This window comes from Colobus angolensis, unplaced genomic scaffold, assembly GCF_000951035.1.
Source record: "Colobus angolensis palliatus isolate OR3802 unplaced genomic scaffold, Cang.pa_1.0 Scaffold6, whole genome shotgun sequence".
Taxonomy (NCBI): Eukaryota; Metazoa; Chordata; class Mammalia; order Primates; family Cercopithecidae; genus Colobus; species Colobus angolensis.
In genome coordinates, this window is record NW_012119598.1 from 26,966,861 (window position 1) to 26,986,319 (window position 19,459).

A 19,459-nucleotide genomic window follows, 5' to 3' on the forward strand; every position below is an offset into this window, starting at 1 on the left:
CGCCCGGCCTAGAATTTTAATTTAGAAGTTTAATTGATAACAAGAAGGTTCAACATTTTAAAAACTATATTGAAACATAGAGTGGGTCAGGCGTGGTGCCTTATGTCTGTAATCCCAGCACTTTGGGAGGCCGAGGCAGGTGCATCATCTGAGGTCAGGTGTTCGAGACCAGCCTGGTCAACATGGTGAACCCCCTGTCTCTACTAAAAATACAATAATTAGCCAGGCGTGGTGGCGGGTGCCTGTAGTCCCAGCTACTTAGGAGGCTGAGGCAGAGAATCGCTTGACCTGGGGAGGCGGAGGTTGCAGTGAGCCGAGATTGTGACATTGCACTCCAGCCTGGGCAACAAGAGCAAAACTCCATCTAAAAAAAAAAAGAGTGAAAAAGCTTTCTTTCATTACTCATTGCTTTTCCTAATCTGCCCTGTCCTCCCAGACCATTCCAATGATCATTCTTTAAATTTCTTTTTTCTTTTTCTTTCTTTCTTTTTTTCTTTTGAGACAATGTCTCACTGTGTTGCCCAGGCTGGAGTGCAGTGGTTCAGTCATGGCTCACTAAAGCTTTGACCTCCCAGGCTCAAGCAATCCTCCTACCTTAACCTCCTGAGTAGCTGGGACCACAGGCGTGTACCACCATGCCTGGCTAACTTTTTGTGGAGATGAGGTCTTGTTATATTGGCCAGGCTGGTCTTGAACTCCTGAGCTCAAGTGATCCTCCCTCTACAGTCTCCCAAAATGCTGGGATTATGGGTGTGAGCCACCATGGCTGGCCTAAATTTCCTATATATATTCTTTCCTTGTTTCTTTATGAGAATGCAAGCATACACGAATATATATTCTTATTTTCCCAACTTTTTAAATACAAAACAGTATACTCTGTAATATGCCGCTATGCTTATATACTAAGTTTTTGCCACTTAATATGCCATGGAAATCTTCATATCAATACATGAGAACCTTGCTGAGCAGTATTTAGATTGTTTCCCATCTTTGAGCAATGTTGCAGTGAAAATCTTGTTCATTTGTCACACCTTTGTGCAACTCTCTGTGGAGTAAATTTCTGTATATGAGATTATTGAGTCAAAGGGTAAATGCACTATAAACTTTTATATTGTCGAATTAACCTCAATAGAGCACCAGTAATATTTATGAGAACCTGATTCTCCACAGTGTTAGCAACAGAGCATGCCAAAAAAAAAAAAGGGTGTTTTTGCCAATTTGATCCATGAAAAATAGCATCTCACCATAGTTTTATTTTGTTTTCTTTCATTATGAGCAAAGTTGGATACCTTTTAACATGTTTAGGAGCCACTTATTTTTTCTTTTTTTCTGTAAATTGTCTGTTATTATCCTTTGCCTATTTTTCTACTGGATTTTTGTCTTTTAAATATTTATTTCCAGGTGATTTTTATATATAAAGAGAGCATTCGTTCTTTTTTTTTTTTTTTTTTTTGCAAGCAGAGCTATGAACACATACATACTAAAACTATATTGGCTCATTACGGTAACATGGAATTTGTATTAAAAGTGATGTGTGTATAAAGAAAAGCCGCAAATGTGGACAATCTGTCCAAGGTTGTCTGTGTCATGGTGTGGGTGGTAAGGGCACATGTACCTGCTGACCTAGTCTCTGGTCCTCAGAGTGGGATCCTGTCTGCCTTGCCGTTTGTTGTTGGATGTATCTGCATTATCCTTGGAGGTCTATTGGCAGACTTTCTTCTCTCCAGAAAAATCCTCAGACTCATCACCATCAGGAAACTCTTCACTGCCATTGGTAAGGGCAAGGCTGGACACAGGGGTGAATGTAGGAAGCTCAGAGCAGCCTCCAGTTTATTCTGTGTTTGTCCTCCTACCCCAGGGGTTCTCCTCCCATCTGTGATCCTCGTGTCCCTGCCCTGGGTCAGATCCAGCCACAGCATGACCATGACCTTCTTGGTGCTGTCTTCTGCCATCAGCAGCTTCTGTGAATCAGGAGCCCTTGTTAACTTCTTGGATATTGCTCCTCGGTAGGGACCTCTTTTTCCTCATCCTCTCAGAAACTCAGTTTAAGTCTAGCAGCCCTAAACATACTCCGATGTGAAAGTAAAATGTGGCAGGTGCAACAGGTTGCAGGAAATGTCAGCACCGGCTCTACACCCTACATCTAAATAATTCCTGGAAGAGACTCAAAGCTGGTCAACCATTGTGAACTTAGTTTTTCTGGGCATGAACAAGAGGAGTCAGTGGCCAAGCTCAGAGTCAACTGAGGGAGACTCACACAAATCTCTCTCTGTTGAGGAATGCAGCAGTTGCCTAAGGTGGAATCACTGAAAGAATTCTTGAGATTCTATAGAGCATGCTCATAAAAATCTTTAATAAAGGCAAAGGACACAGGACTGCAGGAGAAATATCTGTCTCTGATACAGTAAATACAGAGTTGACTGAGACTTACAAACATACCTCCCAGGGTCCTGTCCCAGTCAACAGGACATCCTTCATCTTCAGATAATGAACCACCAAGAAATGTGAGAGATGCCTTTGTCTCAGGGGAGCCAATGTCTCATCTGCTGAGGGGTCTTTTATACCCATGGAGGGTATAAAAGTTACAAGATCAGACTCAACAGCAGAAGCCAAAGCAACAACAACAAAAACCTTACAAACCAGTTGCAGACCATCAATCTGACCATCTTGCATAAACAATGTTGACAAGTTAATAGAGGTTACCCCCTTGGGAGTACCAATCCCTAGCACAGGATTATACTAATTGTTAGTCAGTATATTTCATTCAGGTTTCACCAAGGCTTACACAATTCCAGCCATCCCCACAGATAAGCACAGAGTTGCAACAGACCAGCTGAGATTAACCCTTTGTTTGCACGGGAATGTTTCCCTCCTTCTCTCAGGTATTGAGACTTTCAAATGTAGGTATACTTGGGTATAATAGAGTACGATCTCTCTCTCTCAGGTACACTGGCTTTCTCAAAGGACTATTACAAGTCTTTGCACACATAGCTGGAGCCATTTCTCCCACTGCTGCTGGATTTTTCATCAGTCAGGTGAGGTCAAATGTTCTGATGAATATTCATAAGAGAAACCTATAGAGGCATGGTGTTTTCATATTTGCACAGCCTTGTATCCTACAAGATGCATTTAAAGTAGTAAAAAATAACCTAGTTTACATGATGACTTAAAGATTAAAGAAACTTAAGACTCTTAAGTTTCCTAAGAATCTTACTGGTATAAACTTGACATGAATAGAGAAGTATGTGACATTCTTCTTTTCTGCCATATACTTCATTTACTGGTGAAAAACACTGCCATATACCATTCACTTACTGGTGAAAAAACACAGGAAAGTTAAAGAATGACTTTCCTGTGATTTTGCACCAGTAAATCAGAAAAATAAATGAAGAATAACAAAGAAAGAGTATTCTTTATGAAATCAAGTCCCTTATCTTTTTTGAAGCTTCAGTTCCCTCCCAGGCACTGACTAACAAGCTGTCAGGAAATGGTTGTTTAAAATGGAAATCCTCAAACTGCTCTTGTTTCTCTTGACATTCATTGACTTATTCATTCATTCATTCATTCATTCATTCAATAAATAAGTATTAAACGTTAGTATGTGCCATGTGCTATTTAAGTGAATAAAACACAATTCCTTCCCTTGTGAAACCTATATTGTAGAAAAGAAACTGAAAGAAATCTATGAAAATAAAACATATGACATATTGAAGGTAACAGGAGAATAGCAAATGCTTAGCAAATGCTAAAAGGAGAATAGCACACAAGGGGTGTAATTTCTATTTTAATCACGATGGTCAAGGAAGGACTCACTGTAACCACTTGCTTGAAAAGGAACATTTAAGCAAGGACTGACAGGAAGTGGAAGTGTGAGACAAATAGGTATCTGGGGGAGGAGCGTTCCAGCCAAGGAAATGCCCAGTGCTCTGGCCTCAAGGCAGAAATGTACTTGAGTATTCCAGGACCAACTGGGAAGCCTATGGAAGCCAGAGTGGAGGTCGGGGAGGGAGCAGTAGGACACAGAGCCAAAGCCTTTCTGAACCAAGAGGGACAAGAACTGGGTGACAGTTAATAACGTGTAATTTTCTGCCTCCAGGATTCAGAGTTTGGTTGGAGAAATGTCTTCTTGCTTTCAGCTGCTGTTAACATATCAGGCCTGGTTTTCTACCTCATCTTTGGCCGAGCAGATGTGCAGGACTGGGCTAAAGAGCAGATATTCACCCACCTCTGAGCAAACCAACAGATGTGCTAGATCCTGGTGCTTAGTTGTTCATTGTTTTCCCTCAGAGACATTTCCCTTTCATGCCTGCTTGACTGGTAAGCCATTAGCTAGACCCTGTATATAATACTAAAGATTTTACTATGCCTGGAGATTTTACAGAGGAAGAAAACAGACTAGTTATTTAACTGCAAGCTACCAAGAGCATAGGTGTGTTGAGATTTCTGTGTTCTCCACTCTTCCACTGTTACCCTGGTAAAAGCATCAGGGGTTAGGGACAATTTCTTTCTAAAGCAAAAGAGGAAGCCAGACCTTGGGACTGAGAACTGAGAATCACAAACAAGTTGTGCCCAACATGCAGAAGATGAATCCTCAGAGCTGTCATCAAAAGAAAGCCCCAAACAACAGAATGCATAGTGTTTCCCATTGTTGGTGAAAAATGTCAAGGAGGAAAGAACAATAATGATTCCATCATGACAAGAGGAATGAACATGTCTGCAACTAATGGGAGCAAGACAGTACACTTGAACTCTTTCCGACAACTTCCATTCTGTGGATGCCAGCTTTGGAATCAGAGCCGCCTCTGGAATACCTGTGCTTCCAGAATCAGCTTTTGGACAGTTACCTTCTTTCTGGCCATTTTAACCTCTGTCCCACATCTGCTTTTTGGCTCGGTGCAGATCTTTAACATGTTAGTGAATGGACATTGCCCAGTGTCTCTTCTAGCCCCTCCAACAGTTCTTCATGTGTCACTGCTTTTGGACAATGACCCATGATGTCTGCCTTCGTGTGCCCCTCTGACTGTTGGAATCCCACACACCATTCAGTAGGATTCAATTCATGTGGAACCATTCAACATTCACTTCATTAACCTAAAATGCCTTCCAAAGATGTATGTAAGACACACACTGCCCTAAACTCACTCCAAATATCTGGAGAAATGTGTATAGTGCTTTTGTTAAAGCCCCTATATGGGCAGCATGGAGGATCATAAGACAGTAAAACCATTTCAACACGAAATGAATATTAATGCACACACACCTTGTGGGGATGGCAGAAATCAAAACCTTACACAGTATTAAGGAACTCAGTATCTCAGGAGGGCAGATAACTTTAATCAAAGTATCACACAAGTGAATGTGTAATAACTGTAGAAATAACAAGTGGTTACATGGGTTATGAGAGTGGATGATAAGTGCACTAATCTGAATGTAAGGAAGGGCCACCCCTGCAAAGTTGCAGCTGAGCTGGGATCTGAAGGATAATAGTTAACTGGTGTGGGAGACTGACGGGAGAACGTTTTAGGAAGAAAGAACAGCATAAGCTAAAGTTTCATGGCAGGAAGGAGCAATTAGGTATCCCAGAGGATAGAGAATAAGGGAAGTATGATTTGTGAGGAGGCTGTAGAAGAATTAAGGTCAGGAGCACACAGGATGATGTGGGCCCAGTGAATGTGTTGGTCTTTATTTTGAAATCAGTGGGAAGTGTCCTTGTTTTCAAAGGCTACTCTGCATGAGAGATTAGGTTGGAGTAGGAGCTTACAGTGTAGTCCAGGAGAGAACAATGGCCTCTGGCATGAGGGAATAGACATGGTGAGAGGTGAATGGATTATTTGATTTAGGTGGATTATTTGATTTAGGGAATAAACCTGACAGACCCTATAACTAAGTGAGAGAGTGGAAGATGTCCAGAGTAACTCCTGAGTTTTGGTTTGCTGCTAAATTAATGCGGATGCCTCTCACACAGATAGCAATTATACCCAAGTGAAGACAACAAGAAGGAAAATGAACACATGACTCTGGATTTCTCTTGTGAGATCTAGGCTACATTTACAAACGTATAAATCATCTTGATACAGGCAGTGATTACAATTTTTAGCATGGATGAGACATCCCATGGGTGAAAGTGGCATAAGAAAAGGAAGCTTGGGAATAAGCCTTAAAGAATTCCAGTATTTAATGATCATCTGGAGGATGATTAGCAGAAAGAAAGAAAGAAAAAGAAAGAAAAAAGAGGGAAAAAAAAGAGGAAAGAAAAAAGAAAGAAAGGAAAAGAAAGGGCCTGAAAGATAAAAGGAAAACCAAGAGAAAATGGTGCTAAGAAAGGGAAGGGAAGAGAGAATGTTTCCAAAAAAAGTGAATAGTTACCAATGCCAAATTTGCAGTGATCAATCCAGATGAGAAGTGAGCAGAAGGTACAGAAAGGAGACCACTGCTGAGAAGTTTGGGTATGAAAGGGAGGTGTCTTTTTTGATTTTGTGTTGCTATAAAGGAATGCCAGAGGCTGGGTAACTTATGAAGAAAAACAGGTTTATTTGGATTGTGATTCTGATGGCTGGAAAGTTCAAGACTGGGCATCTGCATCTGGTGAGGGCCTCAGGCAGCTTCTGCTCATAGTGGAAGGTGAAGAAGTGCAGGCCTGTACAGAAAGCACATGGTGAGACAGGAAGCTGGGAGGGGGAGAGGAGGTGCCAGGTTTTTTAAAACAAGTAGTTCTTGTAGGAATGAACTCACTCACCCCTGAGGAAAAGCTTTAATTTCACTAGGGATTCGCCCTTACAACACAAGCACCTCCTGCAAGAGGACCCAACATTGGGATCAAATTTCAATATTAGATTTGGAGGGAGCAGACATCTAAACCATAGCAGAAGGAAAGAGGCAAGAAAGTAGCTGCAAAAGCATATGGGCTCAAATAAGGAGTTAAAAACAAACATGTTTAAGATTGTGAGAAGCTGCTAGCTGACAGAAAAGATGCATATGCAAAAAACACAACACACTAATGGAAAGTTCCTGAGAAGGTTGTGACAAGGGAGGAATTTTGTGACCTGAAGCCCAGTTAGGGGAATGATGAGAAATGGTGTGAGGACAGCTCCTGCCTTTTCACCCAATGGCCCAAGATGGTGTCTTTATCTGCTAGTGCAAGATCCAAGGAGGGTCTTATTTTTATATCTTTCTTCTTAGTTGGAAGAGAGGCAGTAAGTGGAGAAAGAAAAATGTCTGAAGTGCTCTTGTCAGACCAAAGGAGAGAAGCCCTGCAGGTTTCCTGGCAGGGCTGTAGCCACATGTTCCTCAGCTGCTTCATTTATGACAGTTTCCTCTACATAGTCTGAGTACAAACTCCTAAAGTTCAGGAACCATGACATTCATTATCTTGTAACATCGTTAACACAAAGCACAACAGTATCATATACAGTAAGTGCCAGTAAATGCTATTGAATCACAGTATGAATCAATGAATGAACAGTTCTAGAGTAGTGGGAGAACAGTTAGGGAAGAAATGGATAGGAAGAGAAAGGACCAGATTTTTCTTTAATTCTATTTGTTTTCTGAGCATCGAGTCATCTAAACCTATGGATTATCTTTCTTCATCTGGAATTAAGACGTTAGAGTCTGGGTCTGCTCCATATCATTTCTCCAGCAGTCACCAAGCCAACCCCAGGCTCTCATCAGTGACAATTAAAATGCTGCCCACCAGGGCACAACAAGATCACTTGTTTGTTTCTGAGTCACCCAATGTCTGCATTTATTCATCTCTTTTCCTTCCCTGGATCCTATTCTTTCTTTCTTATCTGTCACTTTTAGTTATTTCTGAAAATGAGTTACATTTCTCCCTGGGCCCACCAACGAGGGAGGTGACTTGTGCTGTTTCCTCTAAAATGGGCCATCCTTAAATTATGGAAATCTCCTAAAATTTTGCACTAGCTCATACATCTACAATGAGAAAGAATAAAAGTTGAAAATTGTGGAAAAGTCTTTCATGAAGCCTTAGAATAAAATTTTATCTTGTGTGTGTTTATTGGTTTAACAATCATTTATAAAGCAACTGATGCAGAGAGGAAGACTGAGATAAATCACCACCCCCATTTAAAATTCAGATATATTACATGTTACAAACAATACATGTTAAAAAACGATGCACACAGGGTATGTGGGAGGGTAAAAATGGCCCCTAGGACTCTTCCTACCACCTTCTTCCTGGTGCTAGTGACTGCCCCTCAGCCTTAGCCTTGTGTGCTGGTCCTTCTTCCCTTCAATAAGGAAGTTGTCCCAGGCTCTGCAAGTGCTCTGTTTCACACTAAGTTCTGTAAACAAAGAAAAAAATAGTGCACACAAATATCATTGGTGAGTCCTTATACCCAGAGGACATAAGAAAGCTTTTAAACATTTCAAAAAGATGGTCTTGTGTATTATATTTTTCTCAAGTTGTCTTCCTTGCCTCAGTGATAGGTTATCCTAAGCATTTTTTCACACTTCTCTCCTCTGGACATAAAAATAAATATGGCTGTCTGTGCAAGTTTATTATCCTTCCTCTTCCCTATTCTCAAAAATCTTTATGTAAAAGATCCAAACAACTCCAAAATTGTGCTAGGTCCAGGCACACAGTATGAAACCATCCATCAGTTGCTCTGTATCTATGTTGTATCCTGAAAACAAAACAAATCCAAACAAAGCAAAAATACACAGGGCATACCAGTGGGCTTTGACACTCAAGTAGTTTGATACTGCCTCTCTCCCTAATAAGAATGTATTTTATCCACAGCAATAATAAGGCATACCTTTTGTACTGTTACCAAATTCTCATTCTTTGTAAACCAACTTGTTATTAAGAAAATGAAAATAAAGCCCCCCTTTGTGGTCCTGCACCCACCATACACTTTTTTTTTATGGACCCTACCCAAAAGTGTCACTAGTCCTTTCAAAGAACAATTGCTGTCTTCTGTGTTAACTGGGATAGTGACCTCTGGCAAGTTGGGCTGAAACTGGGCTTTACCTGGTTAGTAAGTGTCCAGATTAGCTCCTCTGAAGTCATATTCTCCAAAACCTGAAAAGGGGGAGAGGCCAAGGTTCTAAACTGGGGTGTCAATCCAGGGGCCTATCTGGAGTAACAGTGAGAAAGGCACACACGATCTTACCTTTGTATTGAAAATTTTTTCCTCCATTTTGTATTTGAAGTTTTATTAGTTATTAAAACATGGCATCCATACAGATAGACATTTTTTGGGTTTTCCAGTGGAAATAGCTGCTTACATTGCCTAATAACTGTCTAAACATGCTGCAGATGTTTCCATATGTTAGCTGAAGGGAATATATGTATTCCCTTCACATAGGCAATCACGATGCATCTTATCCTAGGGAGACAATATGTGTTGCTATAAAGGAATACTTGAGTCAGGGTAATTTATAAAGAAAAGAGGTTTATTTTGGCTCATGGTTCTGCAGTCTGTACAAGAAGCATGATGCCAGTGTCTGCTTCTGGTGAGGGCCTCAGGAATCTTCCAATCACAGCAGAAGGTGAAAGGGGAGTCAGTGCATCACATGGTGAGAGCTGGGGCAATAGAGAGAGAGATGGGAGGTACCACACACTGTTATACAACCATATTCTCTCCTGAACTCAGAGTGAGAACTCACTCATTATCCAAAGGACAGCACCAGGCTAGCATGAGGGATCTGCACCCATGACCTGAACACCTCATACTATGCCCTACTTTCAGAATTAGGAATTACATTTCAACATGAGATTTGGAGAAGACAAACATCTAAACCATACCTTACAGATATTGTTCAGGATGTCATAAAAAACCAGTCACACGGCTCTAAAACAGTTCAGGTTACATAAAAGTTAAAGCCTCAATAGAGTGTAGATGAAGAAAGGCTTTGTAAGAATTTTAAAATGCGTGTTTTCTCTCTAAGATCAGGAACAAGACAAAGATGTCTACTCTAGCCACTTCTGCTCAACATTATGCTAGAGGTTCTATACAGGGCAATTAGGCAAGAGAAAGAAATAAAAGGAATCTAGATTGGAAAAACAGAAGTAAAACTATATTTCACAAATGATATAATCTTGCTTAAGAAATCCTAAGAAATCTACTAAACACATTAGATCTAATGAGTTTAACAAAGCTGCAGGACACAAGATCAATATACAAAAGTCAATTATATTTCTATACACTTGCAATGAGCCATCCAAAAATGAAACTAAGACAATAATTCCATTTCAAGTAGCATAAAAAATAATAAAATACTTATAAATAAGTTTAACAAAAAAAGTACAAAACTTATATTTGAAAACTTCAAAATATTGTAGGAAGAAATTAAAGAAGAATGAAAAAACCATCTCAAAATGAATCAAAGACCTAAATGTAAGAGCTAAAACAATACAACCCTTGGAAGAAAATTTAGGGGAACATCTTCATGACCTTTGAGTTGGCATTGATTACTTCTATACGACAACAAAGCCACAAGCAATAAAAGAAAAAATAAATAAATTAGACTTCATAAAAATTAAAAACTTTGCTTCAAACTTTGCATCAAAGCACATTAACAAGAAAGTAAAAAGACAACCTATAAAATGGGAGAAACAATTTGCAAATCACAATCTGATAAGGGTCTAGTATTTAGACTATCCAATACACTCTTATAACCCAACATCAAAAGACAAATAATTAAAATGTGGGCAAATACACTGAATATATATATTTCTGTAAAAAATAGAAGAACGGCCAATAAGCACATGAAAAGATGTTCAACATAATTACTTATTAGAGAAAAGCAAATCAAAACCATAATGAGATACCACTTCACGTTCACTGAGATGGCTACTGAAAAAAAAAGAAACAAGTGTTGATGAGGATGTGGAGAAATGGAATTATTCTACATTGCTGGTGAGAATGTAAAATAGTCTGATGCTGTGGAGAAGAGTTTGGCAGTCCCTCAAAACGTTAAACATAGAATTGCCTTATGACCAGCAACTCCACTTCTCGGTATATACCCCACAAAATTGAAATATACCTTCACATAATGACTTGTACACACAAAAGCACATAGTACTCTATTCACAACAGCCAAAAGGTATAAACAGCTCAAATGCTCCTCAGTGGATTAATGTATAAACAAAATGTAGCATAGCCATACAGTCGAATACTACTGGGCCACAAAAAAGAATGAAGTATTGCTACATGCTATGATGTGAGTGAACTTTGAAAACATGTCAAGTGAAACAGACCAGTCACAGACATATTACATAGTTTCATTTATATGAAAAGTACAGAATTAGGTAAATCAATATAGACAAATTATATCAATGGTTGCTTAGAGCCTAGTCCGTGTTTGGGTGGCCCCATGGGTCAGCTGTTGGCTTTCCTGAGGAATCTGGGAGTGAGGGGCTCTGACTTTCCACTGGAGAAAGAGGGCAGAAAGACAGTGACCACTGCATTTGGAGTGGACAGGACCTCTCCATTTTGTTGGACCAGAGGCTACATGCGTGTTTCCTGTGGATTAGATGCAGGTCACAGAGGAGTGATAGCCAGCCCCCAGGGACCACCTAGAAGGGAGAAGTGATATCCACAAAGGGAGATTTGTGTGGAGTGGATCTGGGACGCCAAGGGAGATGGGCAGCTGGAAAAACCAAGTGCATTTCCTACCTTGTCAGCCTCTTATGCATGAAGAAAAGGGTCTGCTTTCAACACCTACCAGCCAGGGAGCATGAGGGCAACTGACAATGGGGCCAAACAAACCAGAAATTTCCATGCCTGCTTCCCCTCCTTTCTCTCCTGGTTACACCTCAGGAGGGGTCAGAGGTGGAGTCAGCATCTTAGCGGATGAGGAGAAAAGCCAGACGAAAGAAATTGCTCACACCCCTCTCCCTGAAGGAGAAGGTCTGCCTGCAGCTTTGTCCCAGCTGGAGACACAGGGAAGGAGTCTCGTGTGTGTATGACAATTGAATACTACTGGGCCACAATAGCTAAATTCTATATTGAAATAGTATTTTCAGTTATCTAACTGGGAATGTGTGCTTGCTATTTAAAGTGACCACAGTTCTTTTTATTACCTAAGAGGGCTTAACAAGGAAATAAATAAATAAATAAGAATGTGGGGTATAGTGGGTGTGGGATAACCTAGAGTTTTAAAATTCTTTCTTCACTGAGCAGGTTTAAAGGGAAAAGGTAAACCCTTTGCATCCTCACTTAATTTTCTGAATTTGTTTAAATTATTGGAGGCCAGGTGCAGTGGTTCACACCTGAAATTCCAGCACTTTAGGAGGCCAAGGTGGATGCATTGCTTGAGCCCAGGAGTTCAGGACCAGCCTGGGAAACATAGCAAAACCCCATCTCTGCTTTAAAAAACAAAAACAGTTATTGGGATAGGGTAGGGAAACAATAAGCAAGGTAGGCTGCCTCGCTGCAGGGTCAGATTAAGAACAATGATACCCTAAATACAGACAAACCATGTTGCCCCCTCGAAACCATCCCTATGAACTTTACAAAATTAATCAGAGAAGAAGGGAGGGGGAGAAATGAAAATAACCAAGCTTGCAGTACATCCAGCATTAATCATGAGGTCAGCTTATTCTCTCATGCTTTCTCATAGTTGTTTGTTGCCTACTGCCTCAAAACCACGTAGACCTTGTCAAAAGATTATAGTTTCCCTTAACTGCTCTGGAGATAACAACTTAAGCATTGTGAAACGTTACGTTTTCTATTTGAGTTATTCTTTCAGGTCCTGCCTATCAGTGAAACTACTGTGTCAGTTGGTCTGCAGGCCCCCACAGGGAGCTGGCTCACCAAAGAATACATCCTGATGACTTCATCCACCTTACCCTGACCACTCAGTAACCTCAGTTTTCTAGCCCTTGCCTTCCAAGACTCCCTTAAAAATCCCAGCACAAGAGTCCTTGGGGGAAAAGGAGTTTCCTCTGGAAATGGAGATCCCTCTGAGGATTTTCCCAATCTCCTTGCTTGGTCACTCTGTATTCATTAAATTCTTTCTCTGCTGCAAAACCTACCTGCTGAGTGCATTAGTTTGTTACTGAGTAGTGGAAATATAAATCTGGTGGTTCTGTAACACCCTTGACCTTTCCATTTCTTAAAATAAAGAGCTGAAGTGTTCCTTAAACAAATCAGCTGATGAGTTAAATGCTAGCCAGACCCAGTCAGCTTTCCGGAAGGCAAAACCCTCAGAGCATGAGACAGAAACAAATGTTATATCTGATACCACCTTCAAATCAAACTTTTAAACTTTAGTCACTCACCATGCCAAAGAGCACATTTGAAAAAATTTTAGATTAAATCTAAACAGCAAATAAAGACAATTTAAAAAATGTTACTAACATCATATGACCAGTGAAAGACTTAAGGGCATGACAGCTGGGGGAAAGTTCTGTGGTGCCCTCTTCTCTTGGTGCCCTAAACACAAGCTTATTTTGCTTAATGGCTAACCTGGGGAAACTCGAGCAGGACACAGTGTGGGGAGCCACAGTGGCCCAGTGAGAGGTGTCAGAGCCTGTGCAGGGTGAGGATTGTGTTCATGCAGGAGGACAGCCTGGCATAGAATGCTGAAGCCTGACCAGGTGCAGAGGGTGTCTGAGCTGGGTGACAGCCTGGCCCACTGAAGTGGGTTGAGGAAAGCTTCTAAGCAAAGTTGTGCAACTCAGCAAAGACGTCAGTGTCCAACAGAGATGAGGAAGTTTGCCTTGGTCCGGGAGGTGTGGCCTGTGGCAGGGAATCAGAGCACGAGCAGGAAAGGAGGGCATCCACAAGGGGGCATCAGAGTGAGAGGTGTAGGCCTGGGAAAAGAATGAGAAGGATGTCTGGAAATGGGATGATGGTGGCATACCAGGGGATTGACAGAGTAAATAGAAACATTAAGACTAATAGGAACTCATTGCTGGAAAAGAAAGTTAAAAATATGGAAAAGTAGAAAACTCGAAGAAACTCTTTGTTGGATTGGAATGGAAGTACTGGTGTAAATTCATAGGTATCCATAGAAAGATAAGTAGGTAGGTAGGTAGGTAGATAGATATGTATGTATGCACATATAGACTCTAACTGTCTACCTAGCGGACCTGAGAGCAGAGGCCCCAGAAGCCATGAACACATCTACCACCGAGATCTTGGTTTCTAAATACGATTCTCAAACATTAAGAGGAACTAGAGCTTCTTAGAGGGAGGGCTGATTTCAGGGCGTGGTCAGGGGAAAACTCAAGATGACTCTGGAATATTGTTTCATGCCACAAAGTAAAAAAGTGCTCAAAGAATGATGAAGAACCTCCAACTAGCCAAAATTGAGATAAATTGAGCATCAAAGTAAACAAAAATAGTAATATATTATACATCATTAAATAAAGCAGATAATTATGAGCTTTACTAAAATAAATGTGAATAAATTGAAAGTCTGATGTAGGATGAAATATTTACATAGCTCCAGAGTATGTAAATATTTACATATTTCCAAATTAACAAACTACTTGTTAATTTCAATGTGAGAAGGAGTAACTTTGCAGAGGCAAAACCTGATAGGCCCTACCTTAATTAAATGAAGAGCCAGAAATGGTACATATCAGCATCATATGACTCCTGCTATAATGACCTGAGAAGGACACAGGGACATCTTTGTGGTATCCCTAACCTGAATTTAATCATGTGAAAACATCAAAGAAACCTACACTGAGGAACTTCTACAAAATAGCCTGTACTCTTCAATGATGTCATCAAAGTCAAGGAAAGACTAAGGACAATTCTAGAGTTAAAGAAACTAAAGAGACATGGCAACTAAATGCAACATGAGATTCTGAAGTGAATCTTTTGGTCAAAAAGAATATCACTGATACAACTGATGAAATGTGAATGAGGTCTCAGAATTACATGGTAGAAATGTATCAGCATTAGTTACCTGATGTTGATGGTTGTTTTGTGGTTAAGTAGAAAAATGTCCTTGTTTGTAGGATACCCTAAACTGTGTGAGTGGTGTGGAGATGATGGTAAGGGCATCATGCTAGCAACTTGCCCTCAAATGGTTAAGGAAAAAAGCTCTTTGTGCTACTCTTAAAAACTTTACTGTACCTTAAGATTTTTTTCAAGTTAAACAAATAGTGAAGGTAAGAGATAGAAAATAGAATTGCATTTTGATCACATCCCTTAAGTCATCTTTGTTCAACTCAATGGTTATAATGTTAACAATACTCCATCAGGGTATTTGGTAAACATCTGATTTAATACCCCAATAGATTAATAAAGCCCAGGTCCATGGTTCTGGAAGATGGTGGAGAAGTTCTTACTCCTATTTACGTTCCGTCCACAACATTATTCACTCAAAGAATTCAGTCCAAGGAAAGCTTTGCTTCCCTCAAAGCAATGTTGTTGATATATTTTTATTAGACAAAGAGCTTGTATTTTATTTTTTAATTGCATTTTCCATTTTATTTTTGATACTAAGAAGTTCAGAACTAAATATAATGCTCCATTGCCCCATCAAACTAATCCCAAGTTCCTTGTAATACTTTCTTTGATTTAGAAAGTTTTAATATCAGGAATGGAAGTCTGGTTTTAATATTAAAAGTATATTTTACTAATAAATCACAACAAAGAAAAATATGCAATCATCTGAATAGAAGTTACAAACACATTTAACAAAACTCAATTTCTATTCTTGGTTTTTGATTTTCAATCTAAAAAAGAACAAAAAGACAATACATTAACATAATTAAATGCCTATTTTAAATTGGCAGCCAATTTATTATTTAAGAATATGCCTAGAGGCTGTGCAATTAAAGCTATAAAGAATAAAGGAATCCCAATATTAGCCAATTATTATTATTATTTGCAAATGAAGAGGATCATCTACTCCAAAACACAAGAATCTATTATTCAAAACTATACTAACAAGATAGCTTAGCAATAGTCTTTTCAGTTAAAAAATTAAATATATTCAAATGATATCTTTCCAATATTCCTGAAAATACAATGAATAAAAATCAAATTCAGAAAATATAAGAAAACAACTTTAAGTTTTGTAAAAAATGCATAGGGAATGCAGGAAACAAACTAATACTCGACTGAGGAAAACCTTAAGCCAAGTTCAGCAGTGGCGGTCTTATTATGCTCTTATATCAATATTATTGAGTACTATTGATACTGAATATTGATATTGAGTACCCTTATAACTACCAACTTCTCCCCAGTTAATTTATTGCAATTCAGTGCAACTCTGAAAACACTGCTATAGGTATTTTTAAATATGGTCCACTGATTATAAACTTTTCTGGAAGAATAAACAGCTGATACTACAAAGTAATACTTTCAAAAGTGAAAAAATGTGTTTTTTGACCTACCTGATATTTACATATATTAAAATTTAGACCACTGAATATATTGTATAATAGGTCTAGTAACAGATATTAAACTAAGTATTAAGTCCAGAAATAGACATAAATATATAGAGATTTCTTTTACTAAAAGTTGGTATTTTAAGTCAGAGAGGAAAATGCAAATTATTTTTTAAAAAACAACGTTGGTAAAATTCAAACACTTAGAAAACAAACCCAAATCTTCACTTAAGCCATGCAATAAAAGTCTACAAATGAACTAAAGACTATGAATTGTCTAGAAGGAAACATTCACTCTTCTTTCTCTCCTTTTTGGCTCTGCGTGAGCTCACACCTTCTGGATGACTACAAAGCCACTGAATACTTTAATTGGTTAACACAGAAAATTTTAAAGGTCTGCAGGAAGTTAAAATACTATCACAGTCCTGAAATTCTTTCCTGCCCATTGCCCATGTAGCTGTGATGATGTCTGAAGGAGAAATAGGCCCGTGAAGTGACTGAGTCCACTTGCAGGTGCAAAGGTGGAGGGAACATTTCCTACTACTCACATGGCTTCATTCTCTGTCTCTGCCTTGAAGGAATAGAACTGTACAGTCCATTTCTCTTTACAGACCCAAACACATTCACCTAAATCTACTGTTAAAAATCTATTTACATAGTGAACAAATGTGAATCCTTCAAGCCAATTCTTCAAGATGGATCCCAGATGGCTAACTGGGCCTAAGTTTAAAATACAGCCAAGAAGTGATTTTCTGACCAGGTAGGAGCCACACAAATACTCTCAGTTCCCTGAAAACCTGCATCTTTTTATATTTGGGACTTCCAGCATTCGCCTGAACCAACCAATCAGAGCTCAGCAGCCTCAGTCAATCAGTCAGGGTTCAGCTGTATTGACCAACCAGAACTCACTTTTGTCAACCAGTCAGAAATCATCTACACTCACCAATCACAACTAGACGTGTTTCAATCTTTTATTTACATAAATGAACCTGATTAAAAACCTAGATGGGGCCTGACACGATGACTCACGCCTGTAATCCCAGCACTTTGGTAGGCCAAGGCAGGTGAATCACTTGGGGTGAGGAGTTCGAGACCAGTCTGGCCAACATGGTGAAATCCCCGTCTCTACTTAAAAAATACAAAAACTAGCCAGGTGCGGTGGCAGGCACCTGTAATGCCAGCTACTCGCGAAACAGGCGAAGGTTGCAGTGAGCTGAGATCCCGCCACTGCACTCCAGCTTGAGCAACAGATCAAGACTCTGTCTCCAAAAAAACTAAACCTGGGCAGGAGGGAATCTTTGCTATAAAAACAGACTGGCTTGGCATGGTGGCTCAGTCTTAAATCTCAAAACTTTGAGAGACCAAGATAGCGGACTGCTTGAGGCTGAAAGTTTGTGACCAGCCTGGGAAACATACAAGATCCCATTTCTATCTAAATAATATTAAAAAAAAAATTTAGCAGGGCGTGATGGCGTTTGCCTATAGTCCCAGCTACTCAGGAGGTTGAGGTGGGAGGATCACTTGAGCCCGGAAATTAAAGGCTGCAATGAGCTGTGATGGTATCACTGCACTCCAGCCTGGGTAACAGAGCAAGACTCTGTCTCAGAAACAAAACAAAACAGAAAACTGAGCCTTCCCTTCGTTCTCTGGAATCCGCCTTCGTTTTGTACCCTGGCTTTCCTCTACTCAGTTTGCAAACTGTTCACCAGAATAAAGTCTCTTTCCTCCAAATTCCTATTCAGAAAACTTTTGTTCACATTCTTGGCATCAAAAGTGAGATTTGAAGTCCTGTCCTGAACCAAACGATCGGTGGTGTGTGCCTGCAAGAGCCCCTTGAACTCAGTTGTCTTCTCAGTGTTGCCAGAGGGGAGAGAAGGGTTGGGTAAGTTCTCTCAAATTCAGACCTACCACGCTTTGGTTCAAGTCTCAGAGACTGTTCTTTCCCTGTAGGCCCCTCCGTCTGGACTCCAGAGAGGACTTATTACCTGTGGCCCCGGTTCGGAGGAGGGGGACAGTTTCCTAGCCTTAGTAATTCCCTCTATCCAGACCCCAGAGGCGACATTCCCTTTGGCCCCGGGTTTAGTGGGGGATCTTTCCAATTTCAACCAGTTTCCTCCACCCAGACCCCTGACAGGACATTCCCTGTTGGCTCCAGGTTTGCTGGGGGCTTTTCAAATTGCCTGGCTCTGACCATCCAACTCTAGAGGAGACTTTCCCTACTGGCCCTGGGTTTCTTAGGACTTGGCCTGTCTGTAAGGTTTTGTGGGGATGTTGGCACTATGGGTACTGGAAGGAATGACTTCGTCACGTCAGTGCAATGGGTAGCCCGTGTTGTAAGTTTTTCCCATCTGATCAGCCACTTCCTGTGACTCCAGCTGGTTTTATAAGCAAAAATTATGGTACAATGAGTTGTAATTGGCTAGGTCTCTGAACAAAAATTACCCACCATAAGCTCTAATTTTGTTGGCCAAAATAGGACTCTTTTGAAATTCTGAAACGTGTCTATCTGTGCACACAAAGAAAAAGCGAACCTCGGAGGAGGTGGCGGCCTTGGTCTGACGCGGCCCTGTTTGTGGGGGCCCTTCTTGTTTATTTATTTATTTTCGGTGGGTGCCTCCGAGTGTGCGCACGCTCTCGCTGCCCGGCGGGGAGGGGGTGGGGGGAGGGCCCGGGAAAAGGGGGAGTTGGAGCCGGGGTGGAAACCGAAACGCCGCGTGACTTGTAAGTGAGAGAACGCCGAGCCGTCGCCGCAGCCGCAGCCTCCGCCGAGAAGCCCTTATTCCCGCTGCTGGGAAGGAGAGTCTGTGCCGACAAGATGGCGGACGGGGAGCTGAACGTGGACAGCCTCATCACCCGGCTGCTGGAGGTACGAGGATGTCGTCCAGGAAAGATTGTGCAGATGACTGAAGCAGAAGTTCGGGGCTTATGTATCAAGGCTCGGGAGATCTTTCTCAGCCAGCCTATTCTTTTGGAATTGGAAGCACCGCTGAAAATTTGTGGAGATATTCATGGACAATATACGGATTTACTGAGATTATTTGAATATGGAGGTTTCCCACCAGAAGCAAACTATCTTTTCTTAGGAGATTATGTGGACAGAGGAAAGCAGTCTTTGGAAACCATTTGTTTGCTATTGGCTTA

The 19,459-nt window shown here is 40.5% G+C and overlaps 2 protein-coding genes and 2 pseudogenes across 5 annotated transcripts in view; 3 read left to right on the forward strand and 1 right to left on the reverse strand.

The window, feature by feature from the left end:
• Positions 1-6,202, forward strand: part of SLC17A4 (solute carrier family 17, member 4) — a 27,134-nt gene extending 20,932 nt beyond the window's left edge. For both annotated transcript variants that reach the window (XM_011962818.1, XM_011962817.1), the window contains 4 exons: positions 1,642-1,774; positions 1,859-2,006; positions 2,945-3,035; positions 4,097-6,202. In XM_011962818.1, the coding sequence (XP_011818208.1) occupies positions 1,642-1,774; positions 1,859-2,006; positions 2,945-3,035; positions 4,097-4,231 (507 nt within the window). In that variant the 3' untranslated portion in view covers positions 4,232-6,202. The remainder of the gene's footprint in view (positions 1-1,641; positions 1,775-1,858; positions 2,007-2,944; positions 3,036-4,096) is intronic.
• Positions 6,203-7,971: 1,769 nt separating this feature from the next.
• Positions 7,972-19,459, reverse strand: part of SLC17A1 (solute carrier family 17 (organic anion transporter), member 1) — a 61,568-nt gene continuing 50,080 nt past the window's right edge. Inside the window, exon 13 of the mRNA XM_011962816.1 lies at positions 7,972-8,293. The gene's annotated coding sequence lies outside the window, so the exon portion shown is untranslated. The remainder of the gene's footprint in view (positions 8,294-19,459) is intronic.
• LOC105526830 overlaps positions 18,853-19,459 on the forward strand; it is a 4,408-nt pseudogene continuing 3,801 nt past the window's right edge. Inside the window, exon 1 of the transcript XR_001004151.1 lies at positions 18,853-19,459. The product of XR_001004151.1 is annotated as a serine/threonine-protein phosphatase PP1-beta catalytic subunit pseudogene (transcript).
• LOC105526721 overlaps positions 19,050-19,459 on the forward strand; it is a 6,075-nt pseudogene continuing 5,665 nt past the window's right edge. The window contains exon 1 of the transcript XR_001004133.1: positions 19,050-19,184. The product of XR_001004133.1 is annotated as a serine/threonine-protein phosphatase PP1-beta catalytic subunit pseudogene (transcript). The remainder of the gene's footprint in view (positions 19,185-19,459) is intronic.